Source organism: Sciurus vulgaris (assembly GCF_902686455.1).
Source record: "Sciurus vulgaris genome assembly, chromosome: 6".
Classification (NCBI taxonomy): domain Eukaryota; kingdom Metazoa; phylum Chordata; class Mammalia; order Rodentia; family Sciuridae; genus Sciurus; species Sciurus vulgaris.
The window spans coordinates 127,275,426-127,293,124 of record NC_136466.1 but is presented as its reverse complement, the minus strand read 5'-3'; the positions used below and the strand labels follow the sequence as shown (position 1 = coordinate 127,293,124).

Below are 17,699 nucleotides of genomic sequence, written 5' to 3'. Positions count from 1 at the left end.
TGCCTTCAAAAGACTGGCATTGAAACATGTGAGGGATAGTGTTTCTGTTGACTGGAAGGTGCACGTCCCTTCTGTTAAATCAGTAATCTGAAAAGGCTTCACAGAGTCTGATCTTCAGGGAGGGAGATTTTTGGTTTTGAGGTATCTTTCATCAAGGCTGTGGTGAGGTCTTGTGGCTACCCTGCTAGAGTCTATTGCTCCAGTGACAGGAAATTTCATCATTTCTTCATGTAGATATAACTGGATTAAAAACTATTAACTTTTGGATTTTATCTAAAAATATTTTTAGCTGTAGAGGGACACAATACCTTTGTTATTTAATTTTTTTATGTGGTGCTGGGAATTGAACCCAGTGCCTCACACATGCTAGGCACGTGCTCTACCACTGAGCCACAACTCCAGCCCTAGCTTTTGCATTTTAACCATTAATGTTTTACATTCAAAGCTGATCTCTTCTTTCTGCCCTTAAAGTGTCCTTCCATTTAGGATACAATTAGTTGCAAAGTTTCCTGCAATTAAACAACAATGAAAATTTTCCAATTCCAGCTGTCTGAGATTATGCACAGGTTTCCTTGACTGGAATTCTGAGTAAATGCAGGTTCTTCAGGTACACAGTTACCCACCACAGGTAACTAGGATCAGCTTTGTGCACAGATTTTACTAGATGAACTCACTTGAACTTATTTCTAAACTCCTGGGAATTATTTCACATTAGTTTGCATTTCCTACCAATAATCAGTCAATTATTTTTTTTATATTGATTCTTTTTAGTTATAAATGACATAGAGTGTATTTTGACATATTATAATACATGGAGTATAACTTATTCTAATTAGGATCCCATTTTTGTGGTTGTACGTGATGTGGAGTTACACTGGTTGTGTATTCATAGATGAACATGGGAAAGATATGTCCAATTTATTCTACTGTCTTTCCTATTCCTGTCTCCTCTCTCTTCCCTTCATTCCCCTTTGTCTAATCCATTGAATTTCTATTCTCTGTCCCTGCTTATTATGTGTTAGCATCCATATATCAGAAAGAACATTCGGCCTTTGTTTTTTTGGAATTGATTTATTTCATTTAGCATAATAGTCTCCAGTTCTGTCCATTTATTGGCTTATGCCATAATTTCACTCTTCTTTATGGCTGAGTAATATTCCATTGTGATGTACACCACATTTTCTTTATCAGTTCTTCTGTTGAAGGGCACTTAGGTTGATTCCATGGCTTAGGTATTGTGAATTGAGCTGCTATAAATGTTGATATGGCTGTGTCACTGTCGTATTCTGGTTTTAAATTCTTTGGGTATAAACTGAGGAATGGGATAACTGGGTCAAATGTGGTTTCATTACAAATTTTCTGAAGAATCTCCATATTGCTTTCCAGAGTGGCTGTACCAATTTGCAGTCCCACCAGCAATGTATGAATGAACCTTTTCCCCTACATCCTTGCCAACATTTATTGTTACTTGTTTTCTTGATAATTGCCATTCTGACTGGAGTGAGATGGAATTTCAGTATAGTTTTAATTTGCATTTCTCTAATTGCTAGAGATGTTGAATATTTTTTCATGTATTTGTTGACCATTCATATTTCTTCCGTGAAGTACTTGTTTAATTACTTTGCCCATGTATTGATTGGGTTGTTTTCTTTTTTTTATGTTAATTTTTTGAGTTTTTTTTAATATATCCTGGAGATTAATGATTAATGCTCTATCTGAGGTGCTGGTGGTAAAGATTTTCTCCCATTCTGTAGGCTCTCTCTTCATGTTCTTGATTGTTTTCTTTGCTGTGAAGAGCTTTTCAGTTTGATACAATCCCATTTATTGATTCTTGATTTCACTTCTTACAAATAAGCAGTCATTTCTGTGGTGGTTCTTTTTGGTGTGAGAGGAAAGTGGAAAAGTTTCTGGAGGATGAACAAGCATTAGAATAAAGGTGTCATTAGAAGAAGGGAATCGTCAGAATGGCAATGCTCATTGGCTTTCCACAGTCATTAGCTCGTTTCTCTCCATAGGTGCTCTGTGCCCTCTGTGTACAGCACTTACTATGTGATACCTGAAATTAATGCCCATGCTCTGTCTCTATGAGCAGACCCACGGCCCTCAACCCTTTAATGCTCAAAACCACGGGAGGAATTACAGCACAAGATCATCAGTAACAGTAGCTCACTGTAGTAACTGAAGTTTGAAAAAAAAAAAAATGCTACTGCTCTCCTCTCTGTCATTTGTCCTCTTTCCCTTATTAAAAATCACTGAGCTAGAATGTGAGCTTTCTGAAGTCAGGGATGGGCTCTTCTTTTATTCCCAGCCCCTAACCTGTGTCTGGGTCAGTGGTGAATGAATCCAGGAATGCTTGAGGTCATTGCCAGCCAGTACACGAGAGCGCCAGGGTTAGAACATAGGGGTCTTAGCTTTTAGAATGCTACTCTCTTCAACTGCTACAACTTCTCCAGCTTTGTGTCTGGGTGTGACTTAGTACAGTCGGCTTTTATTTTGCAGTTTCTTTAAAACATTTCAAAAATAATAGGTAAGCAGTCTCATGCTAAAGGAACCGAGAAATACTTACCATTCACTTAAAAACATTTAAATATATTAATATTTTATTTAATATTTAATAGTCATAAGATTTAAAAATGCAAAAACACTTGTCAGAGGAACAGTTTTAGCTTTAGCTGACACAGTCACTCGTTTATTAAATTATTGGAACTGCCAACATTTCTGTTTTTATTGTCTCCACAGTGAGACCTCTTTCACTTTCTGATATGCTTTTATATGGAAATAATGGAAGCTAAGATTAAAGGTGTGTCTTCTGCCCAAGAGATGGAGAAAAGTGAGACAACGTTCTGAATAATTAGACACAAAAATGCTATTAGTGTTATGATTAATTTTTAAAGACACATTTATTCTTCATTGACAAAAAAATATTTCCCTTTTGTTTTGTACTCATTTAAATCAAAGTGGCTTTTTCATGAGAGACAAAAAAATCAAAATAAAAAAAACTTCTAACAGTAGCATAGGCACTAATTGTTGCTCTGATGTAACAAGTATTTTTTTAAAATTTAAACCATTTTATTGTAATTATTAATACATATTGATTATGTAAAAGAATGAGGTTCTTTTCCTTCCTTCCTTCCTTCCTTCCTTCCTTCCTTCCTTCCTTCCTTCCTTCCTTCCTTCCTTCCTTCCTTCCTTCCTTCCTTCCTTTCTTCCTTCCCTCCTTCCTTTCTCTCCTCTCTCTCTCTCTCTCTCTCTCTCTCTCTCTCTCTCTCTCTCCTTTCCAGGAATTGAACCCAGGGGTGCTTAACCACTGAGCTACATCCCCAGCCCTTTTTATTTTTTATTTTGAGGCAGGATCTTGCTAAGTTGCTTAGGCCCTCACTGAGTTGCTGAGGCTGGCTTTTAACTTGTGATCCTCCTGCCTCAGCCTCCTGAGCCACTGGGGTTACAGGCGTGTTCCACCACACCCAGCTTGGATTACTCATTCTTTTGGTGTTAATTTTTCTAGTTCTTCATATATTCTGGATAGTAATCCTTTGTTAGATAAATAGCTGGAAAAGATTTTCTCTCATTTTGTGGGATGTCTCTTCACATTGTTGTTTCTTTTGCTGTGAAGAAGTCTTTAAATTTGATGTAATCCCATTTGTCAACCCTTGCTGTTATTTTCTGAGCTACTGGAGTCCTATTCAGGACATTGTTGCCTGCATAAATATCTTGAAGTGTTTCCTCCGTGTTTTCCTAAAGTAGTTTCAAAATTTCAGGTCTTACATTAAAAGTTTTTGATCCATCTTGAGTTGATTTTTATACAAAGTTATAGGAATTTAATTTCAATATTCTACATGCAAATCTCCAGTTTTCCTAGCACCATTTGTTGAAGAGGCTGTCTTTTCTCTAATGTGTTTTTGTCCTTCGTTTAAGAATCAGTTGGCCATAGATGCATGGTTTTGTTCCTGGGTCCTCTGTTGTATCCCGTTGGTCTACATGTCTATTTTTGAGCCAATTCCGTGTGCTTTTCTTATAGTTGCTCTATAGTATATTTTAAAATCAGGTATTATGATGCCTCCGGCATGGTTCTTTTTGTTCAGTATCAATTTTTCAGGATTGCTTTCCTGATTTATTTCTCAGTGAGTCATTGTTGGTATATATTCCTTTTGTACCCCACTACATTTTTTTTTGTTCTATTTAGTTATACATAACAGCAGAATGCATTTGGAGTCATCGTACACAAATGGAGCACACCTTTTCATTTCTCTGGTTGTACATGATGTAGAGTCACACCATTCGTGCAATCATACACGTACATAGGGTAATTATCCTGCTACTTTGCTAACCTTGTTTCTCAGTTCTGAAAGGTTTCAGGTGGACTGTGCAGTTTTCTATGTATAGAATCAAAACACCTGCAAATAGGCATAATTTGACTTCCTCTTTTCTTAATCATGTCCTTTTTACTTATTTATTTTGCTTGATTGCTCTGGCTAAAGTTTCCAGTACTATACTGAATAAGAGTGGTGAGAATGGACACCCTAATCTCATTCCTGATTTTTGAGGAAACACTTTCATTTTTTCCCCATTTGATATGATGTTGGCTATGGGTTTGTCATATGTAACCTTTATTATATTATATTGAGGTATGATCTTTCTATACCTAGTTTATTCAAAGTTTTTATCATGAAGAGAAGTTGACTTTTATCAAAGGCTTTTCTCTTCCATCTATTGATATGGTCATGTGTTTTTTTTTTATCCTTGATTCTATTTGTGTGGTAAATCACATTTATTAATTTGCATATGTTGAACAAATCTTATATTTCTGGAATGAAACCAACTCAGTCATCATGTATGATCTTTTCAATATGATGATGACTTCAATTTGTAAGCATTTTATTAAGAATTTTTGTATCTATGTTCATCAAGGAAATTGGTCTATAGTTTTCTTTTTTTGTTGGGTCCATATCAGGTTTTGGTAGCAGAGTAATATTGGCTTTATTGAATGAGTTTGAAAGAATTCCTTCACTTTTGATTTTATGGAATAGTCTGAGGAGCATTGGTATTAATTCTTTAAAAGTTTGGTAATATCAGCAGTGAATCTATCCAGTCCCAGGCTTTTCTTTATTAGGAGACTTATTATTACTGCTTCATTCTCAAGTCTTGTTATTTATTTATTTATTTATTTTTATATGCTCTGTTCAATCTTGGTATGTCATATGTGTCTTATTTGCCCATTTCTTCCAGATTTTCCAATTTATTTGCATACAGCTTATGAAAATATTTCCCAGTGATCCTCTGAATTTCAGTAGTATTTATCATAAATCCCCCTTTTTTGTCTTTAATTTTATCAGAGTAGTCTTCCTTTTGGCTAAGGGTTTATCAATTTTGTTTATCTTTTCAAAGAACCAACTCTGTATAATTGATCCTTTTTTGGTTGTTTTTTTTTTTAATGGTATTTTATTTATTTATTTATTTATTTATTAAAAATCATAAATTTACATAGGGCAATGTTGTTTGATTCATTCTGTTATTATTTTTCCCCTTCCCCCCACCCCTCCCACCCCTCTTTTCCCTCTATACAGTCCTTCCTTCCTCCATTCTTACCATCCTCCTTATCCCTAACCCTAAACCTAACCCTAACCCTAACGCTAACCCCTCCTACCCCCCCTTATATGTCCTCATCCGCTTATCAGTGAGATCATTCATCCTTTAGTTTTTTGAGATTGGCTTATCTCACTTAGCATGATATTCTCCAATTTCATCCATTTTCCTGCAAATGCCATAATTTTATCATTCTTCATGGCAGAGTAATATTCCATTGTATATATATGCCACAGTTTCTTTATCCGTTCATCAACTGAAGGGCATCTAGGTTGGTTCCACAGTCTGGCTATCGTGAATTGAACAGCTATGTTGGTTGTTGTTTTTTAAGTCTCTATTTCGTGTATTTATGCTTTGATGTTTCTTATTTTTTTCCTTCTACTGATCTTGGCTTTGGTTTGCTTTCATTATTCTAAGGCATTAAGATGAATCATTAGGCCATTTGTTTGAGATCTCTGTTTTTCTGCTGTGGCACGTACAGCTATAATCTTGTTCTTATAATTGCTTTGCTGTGTCCCATATGTTCTGGCAGGTTGCATTTTCATTTTCATTTGATTCTGGAAATTTTAAAATATTCCTTCTGATTTCTTCAGTGATCTACTTCTTGTTAAAAAGTGTATTGTTCTGGGGCTGGGGCTGTAGCTGAGTGGTAGGGCACTTGCCTACCGTGTGTGAGGCACTGGGTTCAATCCTCGGCACAGCATAAAAATAAATAAAATAAAGGCATCCTGCCCATCTACAACTACAAAAAAAATTTTTTTTTAAAGTGTGTTGTTCAGGGGCTGGGGTTGTGACTCAGTGGTAGAGCACTTATCTAGCATGTGTGAGGCACTGGGTTCGATTCTCAGCACCACATATAAATAAATAAATAAAATAAAGGCCCAATGACAACTAAAAAAAAAAAAGTGTACTGTTCATTATTCATGTGTTTGTATATTTTCTGTCATTTGTCTTGCTGTTTATTTGTCTTTTTTCTCTTATGGTATGATAATATGGAAAAAGTATTTAAAAATTTTCTATTTGTTAAAAGTTCCTTTATGGTGTAAAATATGATCTATTTTAGAGAAAGTTTCATGTGCTTATGTTATAGTTTAGATATGAGGTGTCCCACAAAAGTGCATGTATTAGACAATGCAAGAATTTTCAGAGATGAAAATGAGATGATTATGCGATATAATCTAATCAGTGGATTAATCCACTGGTATGGATTAACTGGATGATAGCTGTAGGCAAGTAGGGTATGGTTGAGGATATAGGTGAGTGGGGTGTGCCTTTGGGATTTATATTTTGTCCCTGGTGAGTGGAGCTTTCTCTATTTCTTGTTTCCATGTCCTGAGCTGCTTTCCTCCTCCATGCCCTTCCACCATGATGTTCTGCCTTACCCTGGGCTCAGAGTTATAGAGTTGGCTGTATATGGCCTGAGCCCTCTTAAACCATAAGCCAAAATAAACTTTTCCTCTTCTAAATTTTCTTGTTAGGTCTTTTTGTCACAATAATGAAAAAGCTAACTAAAACATGTTGAAAATGTATATTCTCTAGTTGTTGAATAAAGTATTCTATATGTGTCAAGCCCATTTGATCAATAGTATTTTTTTTCTGATTTTTTTTTCTTGACTTTTTATCTGGAAGGTCTAACTATTGGTGAGAGTAGGGTATTGAAGTCACTCACTATCATTGTTTTGGGCCTATATCTCCTTTTTATGTCCTATAGTGGGCTCTAAAATCGGGTGCTGCAACATTTGGTGGGTGTATATTTGTAATTGTTATACATATATATATATATATATATATATATTTTTTTTTTTTTTTTTAATGGTGCTGAGGATCGAACCCAGGGACTTATGCTCGTGAGAATAAGCACTGTGCCAACTGAGCTATATTCCCAGCCTAATTGTTATATCTTGATGGATATTTCCTTTGTTTCTTCTCACTGATTTTGGCTTAACTTCTATTTTGTTAGATATAAGTGTAGTTACTCCTACTTTATTAGGATACCATTTGATTAGAATATTGTTCTCCATTTTTTTCATTTTCAGTCTTAGTAATTTATTCTGTCTGTCTTTTCTTATGAGGAGAGTTTCTTGCAGACAGCCAACAGTTGGGTCCTTTTAAAAATCCAATCAGCTAGTCTGTATTTATTAATTGGAGAATTCAGACCATTTATATTCAAGGTTATTGACTTGTCCTGTCAGTTTGTTGTTTTTCTTCTTGTTTTTAATGATCTACGTTCATTTCTTTCTTTTCTATTCTTATCATTTGATGGTTTACTGAATTAATCATGTTTGAGTTATATTGCCATGTTTGATTTTTCTTTTTTTTTTTTCTTTTTTTCTTTTTTTTTTTTTTTACATGCCAGCAGTACATATTTATTATTCATGAGTGGTCAAAAGAATTACAAGATCTATTATTATAACCACATATATGAAATACCACTTAGCAACATGGGGTGAAAAGAACAGTTCTATATTTATATTTAAAAATACACACACACCCTCTCTCAAGCGCTCACCATACAGGTAGGAAAGCAGGAGGCATCAAGCTGTAGAAGTTTCCATATACATAACATTGAAGTATCTCAAGCATAAAAACTGTACTTAGGTTGCAAAAATAAAGTTTCTTTCTTCAAATATTTTGATCTGAGCTCAAGCAAAGCAAATAATGAACACCAATGATTTTTTGTATGACTTCACACTTTAAAACAATCAACATACAAGAGTCAACAGCTTAAAAAAAAAAAAACCTGAAAACACGAAGTTGTAGCAATGAACAATGCATTTCATCCAAAATAAATCTACAGCAGATCTGTTTCATCCTGGCTCTCAAATATTTAAGAATCATAATTTTATTTACTCAAACCACAAATTAAGCCAGAACAAAAATGATAAACAAAAAAAAAATCACTAAACAAAGCATCATTGCCCTATAGTTTAGACAATTTCACTAGTGCAAGAGCATCATTTACCTGAAAGATTGTAAGAGTCACAATTAAAGAGTACCCATACAAAACTATTTCCTTTTTTCTTTAAAAAGTGCCACATACTATATACTTTAAAAAAAAATAACACAAACTAGTGAAAGACTGTCTGTCTCCATCTCTTGTCAATGAGGAAAGGCCAGAGTGACTCCTTGATTCCAATTTGAAATGGCGTTCGCTGGCCAATGCCCAAGGTCTCCAATTTGGAGCAGTCAAGCTGAGCATTGCGTGGACGTTGAGCTCCTATGACTGGACTGTCAGTGATAGGTCTTAAGTGACTGCTGGGGAGGTTGAAGGCATCTGCAATTGCACATGCCATTTCATACTTGGTCATCTGTTCATTACCAGACCAGTGAAAGGTTCCCTTAATTGATGGGTCCAGCATTCTCTTCTCTGCCAGCTGCCGACACACAGTAGCCACATCTTTGACATGTGTGGGAAACCTCTGCTGCCAGTGGTCCATGTTAGCTGACTTGTTGCTGAACTGCACTTTATCAAACATGACTGTCACAGCACTTTCTTCAAGCTTTTCAACTTCCCCATACAGAACAGGAATTCTCAAAACAGCAGCTCCTAAGTTGTTCTCCAGGACTGCCTTTTCTCCTTCTAATTTTGTTTTACCATACAAATTTAGGGGACTTGGTATGTCTTCCTCCCTGTAAGGTGGATCTGTTCCATCAAATACATAATCTGAACTAATATAAATGAGAAATGCTCCAATTGTAGCTGCTTCCTTAGCTAAATTCCCAGAAGCATCCACATTAAGTTGAGAAGCAGCATCTGGCTGATTCTCTACAACATCTGGTCTTCTCTCTGCTGCACAGTGTACTATGACATGAGGCTGAAATTCATGAATGATGTGATGAACTGCATTAGAATCCAACAGATTAACCTGTTCAAATTTTGGTCTTGCTCTTCTAAAACCACAACCAACAGTATGCCAATTATTCTGCTGAAATGCTTTGTACACAGCTCTGCCAAGAAGCCCAGTGGCACCAGTAACTAGAACCCGCCTACTGGGGATGTTTACTTCTTCCTGTTCCATGTCCTCCGGCATTTCAGGCATGATTCCAAAATTATTTCGGGAAAACAATCGAGATAGGTCTCAGCAACTGCCTTCTTTGCCTGGCTCTTTGTCTGTTCTGCCTTCAGAGAGCGCAGGCACGCTCCAAACGTCTGATTTTTCTATTGTTTGTAAATTATATATGCATGACAATAGAATTCACTTTGATATAATTATAAATAATGGAATATAATTTGTTCTAATTCAGTCCCCAGTACTTCCCCTTCCCCTCCTATCCTCTCACTCCTGTTCCCTTCCTTCTACTCTGCTATTTACTTATAGATTTTTTAAATTAGTGTCTTGTGGATGTACTTAATGGTGAGATTCACTGTGGTATATTTATTTATGCACATAGGAATGTTAGATCAGATTCATTCCACTGTTTTTCCTTATGCATTTCTTCTCCCTTTCCTTCATTCCCCTGTGTCTACTTCTTTGTTCACTGATCTTTCTTTTATTCTTTTTTTAAATACCCCTTCCATTATTATTTTTTTATTGTAAACAAATGGAATACATTTTGATTCTCTGTATGGAGTAAAGGCATACCATTCGTGTAATCATAAATTTACACAGGGCAATGTTGTTTGATTCATTCTGCCATTTTCCCCCCTTTCTCCCTCCCCACCCACCCCTCTTTTCCCTCTATACAGTCCTTCCTTCCTCCATTCTTGCCCCCCTCCCTAACCCTAACCCTAAACCTAACCCTAACCCCTCCTACCCCCCCATTATATGTCATCATCTGCTTATCATTCGTCCTTTGGTTTTTTGAGATTGGCTTATCTCACTTAGCATGATATTCTCCAATTTCATCCATTTTCCTGCAAATGCCATAATTTTATCATTCTTTATGGCCAAGTAAATTCCATTGTATATATATGCCACAGTTTCTTTATCCATTCATCAATTGAAGGACATCTAGGTTGGTTCTACAATCTGGCTATCGTGAATTGAGCAGCAATGAACATTGATGTGACTGTATCTCTGAAGTATGCTGATTTTAAGTCCATTGGGTATAGGCCAAGGAGTGGGATAGCTGGGTCAAAGGTGGTTCCATTCCAAGCTTTCTGAGGAATCTCCATACTGCTTTCCAGAGTGGTTGCACTAATTTGCAACCCCACCAGGAATGTATGAGTGTACCTTTTTCCCCACATCCTCGCCAACACCTATTGTTGCTTGTGTTCTTGATAATCGCCATTCTAATTGGGGTGAGATGGAATCTTAGGGTAGTTTTGATTTGCATTTCTCTTATTACTAGAGATGTTGAGCATTTTTTCATATATCTGTTGATTGCTTGTACATCTTCTTCTGTGAAGTTCATTTCCTTAGCCCATTTGTTGATTAGATTATTTGTATTCTTGGTGTAGAGTTTTTTGAGTTCTTTATAGATTCTGGAAATTAGCGCTCTATCTGTAGTATGAGTGGAAAAGATTTTCTCCCACTCTGTAGGCTCTCTCTTCACATTGCTGATAGTTTCCTTTGCTGAGAGAAAGCTTTTTAGTTTGAATCTATCCCAGTTGTTGATTCTTGCTTTTATTTCTTGTGCTATGGGAGTCCTGTTAAGGAAGGCTGATCCTAAGCTGACATGTTGAAGATTTGGACCTACTTTTTCTTCTATAAGATGCAGGATCTCTGGTCTGATTCTGAGGTCTTTGATCCATTTTGTGCAGGGTGAGAGATAGGGGTTTAATTTTATTCTGTTGCATATGGATTTCCAGTTTTCCCAGCACCATTTGTTGAAGAGGCTATCTTTTCTCCATTGCATATTTTTGGCCCCTTTGTCTAGTATGAGAAAATTGTATTTATTTGGGTCTATGTCCATGTCCTCTATTCTGCACCATTGATCTACCTGTCTATTTTGGTGCCAATACCATGCCATTTTTGTTATTATTGCTTTGTAGTGTAGTTGAAGTTCTGGTATTGCGAAACCCCCTGTTTCATTCTTCCTGCTAAGGATTGCTTTAGCTATTCTGGGTTTCTTACTTTTCCAGATGAATTTCATGATTGCTTGCTCTATTTCTGTAAGGTACATCATTGGGATTTTAATTGAAATTGTATTGAATCTGTATAGCACTTTTGGTAGTTTTGGCATTTTGACAATATTAATTCTGCCTATCCAAGAACATGGGAGATCTTTCCATCTTCTAAGGTTTTCCTCAATCTTATTTCTAAGATTTCTGATTAGTTTATTTTCAGAATCTTTATCTCTTTATTGAATTGTTTTCTCACATCTTGTATTCTCTTCCTTAATTCATCAGCTGTTTATTTGTGTCTTCTTTGATGTCACTGATCATTTTAAAAATCAATCTTTTTAATTCTTTGGCATTTTATCTACTTTGATATCTTTGGATGCAGTTACTGAAGAGTTATGAAACTCTGGCTTTTTTATTTTTTGTGGTTCTATATTGAGATCTGTGCATCTTTTGGAATGGTTCTCTCTTATACTTTTATGCGAGGATCTTCTTGGCATCCTTTACTTGATGGCTTGATCCCCAATACCACTCAGAGAGGAGAAAACAAACCAAGTAACAATAACGTGTACTTGCGGCATCATCCGGTCTCCCTGCAGGGAGCCAGTGTTGGGGTCACGAATTGCTTTGTTCTTCTCTCTGAGTTGCCTTTCTGCTTCTCTGTGCCGTTTAGTTTTCCCATTACTTCTTTCTTGAGTCTCAGAACTTTCTCTTTTTCTTCTGAGGATATAATTTCTCTTTTCTTGCCCTGACTCTTCTCACTTGTAATCACATAAAGGATACTTCAATTCTACCTCTTACCTGGAAGCCTGTGACCAGTCTTTTTATTGAGGGTATCTTTATATTTATAGATCCATGTTGTCATTCTGCTTTATTACTTCAGGCATTTTGGATTACTTAGGTATTCATTTGGTTCATGTATGAGAACATTTTATCCTTGTAAAAGCTGTAATGTGACCTTTTCTGAGATGATTTATTTTATTGAAAACCCATTTTTCTTTTTCTTTTTTCTTATGGATGTGTCAGATGAAAATGTAGCATCATTTATTTCTTCTGAAAAAATGAGTTCCTGTTTTTGCATTTGTTTTATCTTTAGACTTTGTTGCCATCTCATCTGGGATAAGACAAGGAGTCAGCCGTCTTTTTGTTCTAATAAACACTTAGATGCACAGCAATATTGAATGTCTACTATGTAGCACGCATTACCTTGATACTAAGGCCTCAAAGAGGAATAAGAGAGGTTTCATTTTCACAAAACTGGATGTGTACAGGGAAGTCAGCAAGTAAACTGTTATACACCATTCAGTGTGACAGTGCCACAGCACAGGTGATATGTTGGAGAGGGGGGACCCAAAGGAGAGACTGACCATATAGCTCAGGGTGGGAATTCAGGGACAGCATTTTAGAGAAGGTTAGTCTTGAAATGAGTCTAGAAAGATGATTAATTTGCCCAGGAATAAGGGTGCATGTCAGGAAAAACAAAATGTCTTGATTTTCCTCTCATACCATAATCATCACATAATGCTTCTGACATCAGGTGGGTGGGGGTTTCTCCCACCAGCAAGCAGTTAGTTAATTCTGTAGCAGCAGATACTAGCTGAGTGTCTTTCTCTCTCTTTTTTTTTTTTTTTTTTTTGGGGGTACTAGGGATTGAACTCAGGGGCACTCAACCATTGAGGCACATCCCCAGCCCTATTTTGTTTTTTATTTAGAGATAAGGTCTCACCGAGTTGCTTAGTGTTTTGCTTTTGCTGAGGCTGGCTTTGAACATGAGATCCTCCTGCCTCAGCCTCTGGAGCCACTGGGATTAGGTGCTCACCACTGCGCCCTGCTGGCTGTCTCCTAAGCCATTTCAGTTCTGTTGGAGGTAGCATGAGGTCCCACATGTTGGAGGCTCAGTCTGCAGAAATCCCTGTCCCCAATTTTAGATGCCATCACAATTTCCAGGTTGTTTATTCAGTGCTTCTGACTGACTGGCTGTAAGTTGGAGTTTCTACTACTCCCTCCTTGGGTTCAATTAATTTGTTTAAATGATTCACAGAACTCAGGGAAACAGGTTTACTGGTTTATTATAAAGAATACTACAAAGAATACAGATGAAGAGACACATAGAGCAAGGTATGAGGGGAGGGGTGCAGAGCTTCAGGGGTGTCTAGGGGTCTCCTTGTTTAGCTATCAGGAAGCTCCTGGAACCCAGTCCTTTTGATTTTTATGGAGACTTAATTGCATGGGCATGATTTCTGATAGACGGGGGAAAGCCAGCAAAGCCTGTGCATGAAATGTTTTTTCCTCATGAGTATGGGGCAAGACCGGTGAATAAGGGGCATCCTGCGGTCTCCTGTCTGAGAGGACAAGAATAGGTCAGAGAATTTCATTATGGCCAGCTCCAAGACAAAAGCAGAAGATTAGAGTTTCTATGACCCACCTTGGAAAAGAGAAATTCTAGTTTCTATGAACTGTCTTTGGGAGGCAGTTTTGATGAAGACCAAAAAATACATATCATAATATCACAAAGGGAAAGGGGCATTGGATGCATATACAAAGCATGGCGATGTGAAATAGCATGGTGCTTTGGACAACTATGAGTTGTTCCACTTGACTGCTGTGCTTGGGAACTAAGGCAAATGCCAGAGGATGACTTCATAGCTGAACAGACACATAGTATTTTTTTTTTCACGAAGCAGATTCTTGGTGGTTGTTGTACTTTTCAGATTACATAGTGGAGTGCATTGTGGACAAAAAGAAAACCTACTGTTACCACACATTTGAAACTGTTGACTGGGGTTGATGGGGTGATTAGGAAAGGATTTATGTTATCACAGACAACAAAACAGGATAGAATAGAATAAAAATGAAACCCTTCCTACCCACAAAATCCCCAGAATGTGTCACTTGAATAGAGTTGTTAAAAAGAGTCAGGAAATAATCTCTCTGGTGACATTTTCAGCACTCTCTCCTGCCTTCGTGAGCTAATTCAGGAAAAATGTGGATGTGGGCACTGTGGATACTCCCTTTACTCTACAAATTCAGCCTGACAGGTAGGTCAGCCTGGGTTCTTATTGCCTTCCCTGGACAAAAATTTTTAACTTTAGAGCAAATAAAAACACCCACCTATGGACAGCAGGGAATTTGTGAATGCCCTGAATTTGTGTATGGTGTGTGTGTGTGTGTGTGTGTGTGTGTGTGTGTGTGCAAGCACATTTGCATTTGAAAGTTTATGTATACTCCTATATATGCAAATTTGACAAGATGGCCTATATGACCTCCAAAAAGTTAAGGTCACTGTCACAGTATGATGGTAAGAGCTTGTCTCCTTAGTTTTTGTGTTAATTGCAGTGGTTTTAGATCACACACACACACACACACACACACACACACACATAATTACAAAACTATACCATTTTTACATTATTTGCCATAAATTCCAAGGATATAAAGGGACATGAGGCAGCAGCATATTTCTACAGCATACCGACCCAACACTATGGGCCTAAAATTCATGGAATAATGGCAGATCTAAGGTCTCTTAGTTTCTTTCCGTTTTATGTTAATAAATTAAGAATCAGTGCATGTTGGGCTCTGGGAGGGTAGAAAAGGTATTATTTACCAGAATTTAAGTACTTCTCATATGTCAATGGTGAAGGGAAGCCACATGCCCATGCCTGATTTCAAAGGATCAAGGAAATAAATCCTCTGGTATGTCCAAGAGGAGCAGATATTGATGAACACTGAACATATTGACGAATATTCGTTTTATCTAGCACAAATCTCTTGCCAATAGCAGTATCAAATGTCCTTCCTAAGACTGTTGGTCTCTCTTGCTACATGGCAAGCAGTAAGGGCAAAACAAGTGTAGCCCCATTAAAAACAACCCAGGTTGAGTGGAATACCATTTTTTGGAGTTGCTCTTTCTCCTGATACCTGTGACATTTTTGGTCCTGAAGACCAGATATGTGGCTCCCTTTATGGCTTATTACTTTGAATATATGTTAACTGAAGCTGCTTCTTTTATATGTGAATTCAATATTTAAAAATATTGAGACCAAATTCACATATAATGCAATTCATCCATTGAAAGTATACAGTCTGCTGGTTATTGGTATGCTTACAGAGTTGTGCAGCTATCTCTATAGTTTTCATGACCCCAAAGAGAAACTCTATAACCATTAGTAGTCATTCACTTTTCTCCTTCTCCCCCAAATATCCTACCTCTTCTAGTCTCAAGAAATCACTTATTTCCTTTCTGTTCCTATACATGTGCTTATTCTGGACAATAAAAAATAAACCTCCTATCTATAATTACACAGCCTTTGACTAATATTTTCTTATCTTTCCATCCATTCTAACCACCCCAGCATATGGTAACCACCATTCTACTCTCTACTTATGTGGGATCATCTTTTTTTAGATTTCATATATGAGTGAGATCATGTGGTATTATGTTTGGAATTAATAAGTGTTAAACTACAGCTTTATTGTTCTTTTTAAGGATTATTTTGGCCATTTTGAATCTTTTGTGGTTCCATAGCAAGTTTTAGAATTATATTTTCTGTTTCTGTGAACAATGCCCTTGGTATTTTGATGGATTCCCAGAGGTTCCATGGGGGTAGATTTTGATCCATTAGTGTCTATTCCTACATTTTTGATATTTTGGTGACTGATTTTTGGATTCAGCCAATGCTAGGTAGAATTACAATGAAGAAGGAAATAAAATGAAGTGTGATTTTAGAAGATCATAATGTAGTTTAAGACCAAGAACATTCTGGGAAGACAGAAGAGGGTTTCTTGTTTCCCTATTCTGTAGCCAAGAGTTAACTTTGAAATTCTGCCCAGAGTAAGTGTGGTGGGTATTGGTGAAATGCAGGTTGGGAAGAAGGCTAACATCGTGTGAATATTTGTAAGGAACTTGGACAAAGGGCCAAAGGGCCACATGTATACACTTGCACAAATAAAGTACACATATACACTCTAACACACAAATACTACACACACACTACATAAACTACATACTACACACATATGACACATAGACACTACACATACCCATGCCACACACTCCACACCACACACACACTATACAATACATATACCACACATAGCATACATACTCACATGCACATATATCCACATACCACCATTCTCTCTGAGCCATGGAGACAGAGAGTGAGTTGGTCAGAGTGCCACTTTATTTTAAACTACAGGCTTGCAGTCTTCCCCAGGTTGTACCTAGCGAAATAAGCTATAGCTCAGATCATTCCTCAGACACAGCTGCATGATCGTACTGCTCCATAGAGAACACTGACATCTGAGCTTTCTGTTGTACCTTTCTTTCCTTCCCTTCTCTTTTCCTCCATATTTTACTTGCTAGAAGTGATGGGCTTATAAAGAAAAATTAAATTATGGCATTTGCAGTAAATGAATGGAACTGAAGACTATTATGCTAAGTGAAATAAGCCAGTCCCAAGAAACCAAAGGCTGAATGTTCTTTTTGATATATGACTGCTGACTCACAATAGGGGGCAGGGGGATGTTCACCAGATTGGACAGGGTGGAGTGGGGGGAAGAGAGGTGGGGATAGGAATGGGAAAGAGCCCAGTGAATTGGATGTAACTTCCCTATGTTCATGTATGAATACATGATCAGCGTAACTCCCCATCATGCACAACCACAAGGATGGGAAGTTATGCGCCATGTATGTATGTCAAAATACATTCTACTATCAGGTATAACTAAAAAGAACAAATAAAAATTAAAAAAAAAAAGATGTGATAGGCTTTTTCTACTTCTTGTCTGATAGGAAATTCCTTCCTAGGAAGAACTAAAGCCTTACTTTGACATGTGAAGTTAACTTAGTAAGTGGCCTTCCTGTCTCAAATATGCTTTCTTTTTAAGATTATGGTCTTACCAAATGTTCAAAAAACAACTTAATTTGAATCTCAAAGATAAACATGGCACTTAATCTAAAATTGTCTTTAGTTATTAATTTGTGTGTGTGTGTGTGTGTGTGTGTTTGTGTATGTGTGTGAGATGAACCCCATGCTCCTCAAGTGCAGCCTATGGACCCTTCTTAGGATGTTTGTAAATGCAAAAATAACATATATAAGATTACAAA

At 36.9% G+C, this 17,699-nt stretch overlaps 2 protein-coding genes across 2 annotated transcripts in view; one reads left to right on the top strand and one right to left on the bottom strand.

Moving 5' to 3' along the window:
* The window catches only part of IL31RA (interleukin 31 receptor A), an 89,934-nt gene that overhangs the window by 33,003 nt on the left and 39,232 nt on the right, over window positions 1-17,699 (top strand). The window contains exon 2 of the mRNA XM_079145264.1: window positions 14,535-14,625. Coding sequence (XP_079001390.1) covers window positions 14,571-14,625 — 55 coding nt within the window. The 5' untranslated portion in view covers window positions 14,535-14,570. The remainder of the gene's footprint in view (window positions 1-14,534; window positions 14,626-17,699) is intronic.
* Window positions 7,908-9,721, bottom strand: LOC306663856 (methionine adenosyltransferase 2 subunit beta-like). The gene has a single exon (XM_079144444.1). The coding sequence runs from the start codon at window positions 9,621-9,623 to the stop codon at window positions 8,652-8,654; it is 972 nt and encodes a 323-aa protein (XP_079000570.1). The 5' UTR covers window positions 9,624-9,721; the 3' UTR covers window positions 7,908-8,651.

Coding starts and splice junctions, on each gene's coding strand:
- LOC306663856 (XM_079144444.1), bottom strand. CDS start 9,623: ATGCCTGAAATGCCGGAGGACATGGAACAGGAAGAAGTAAACATCCCC.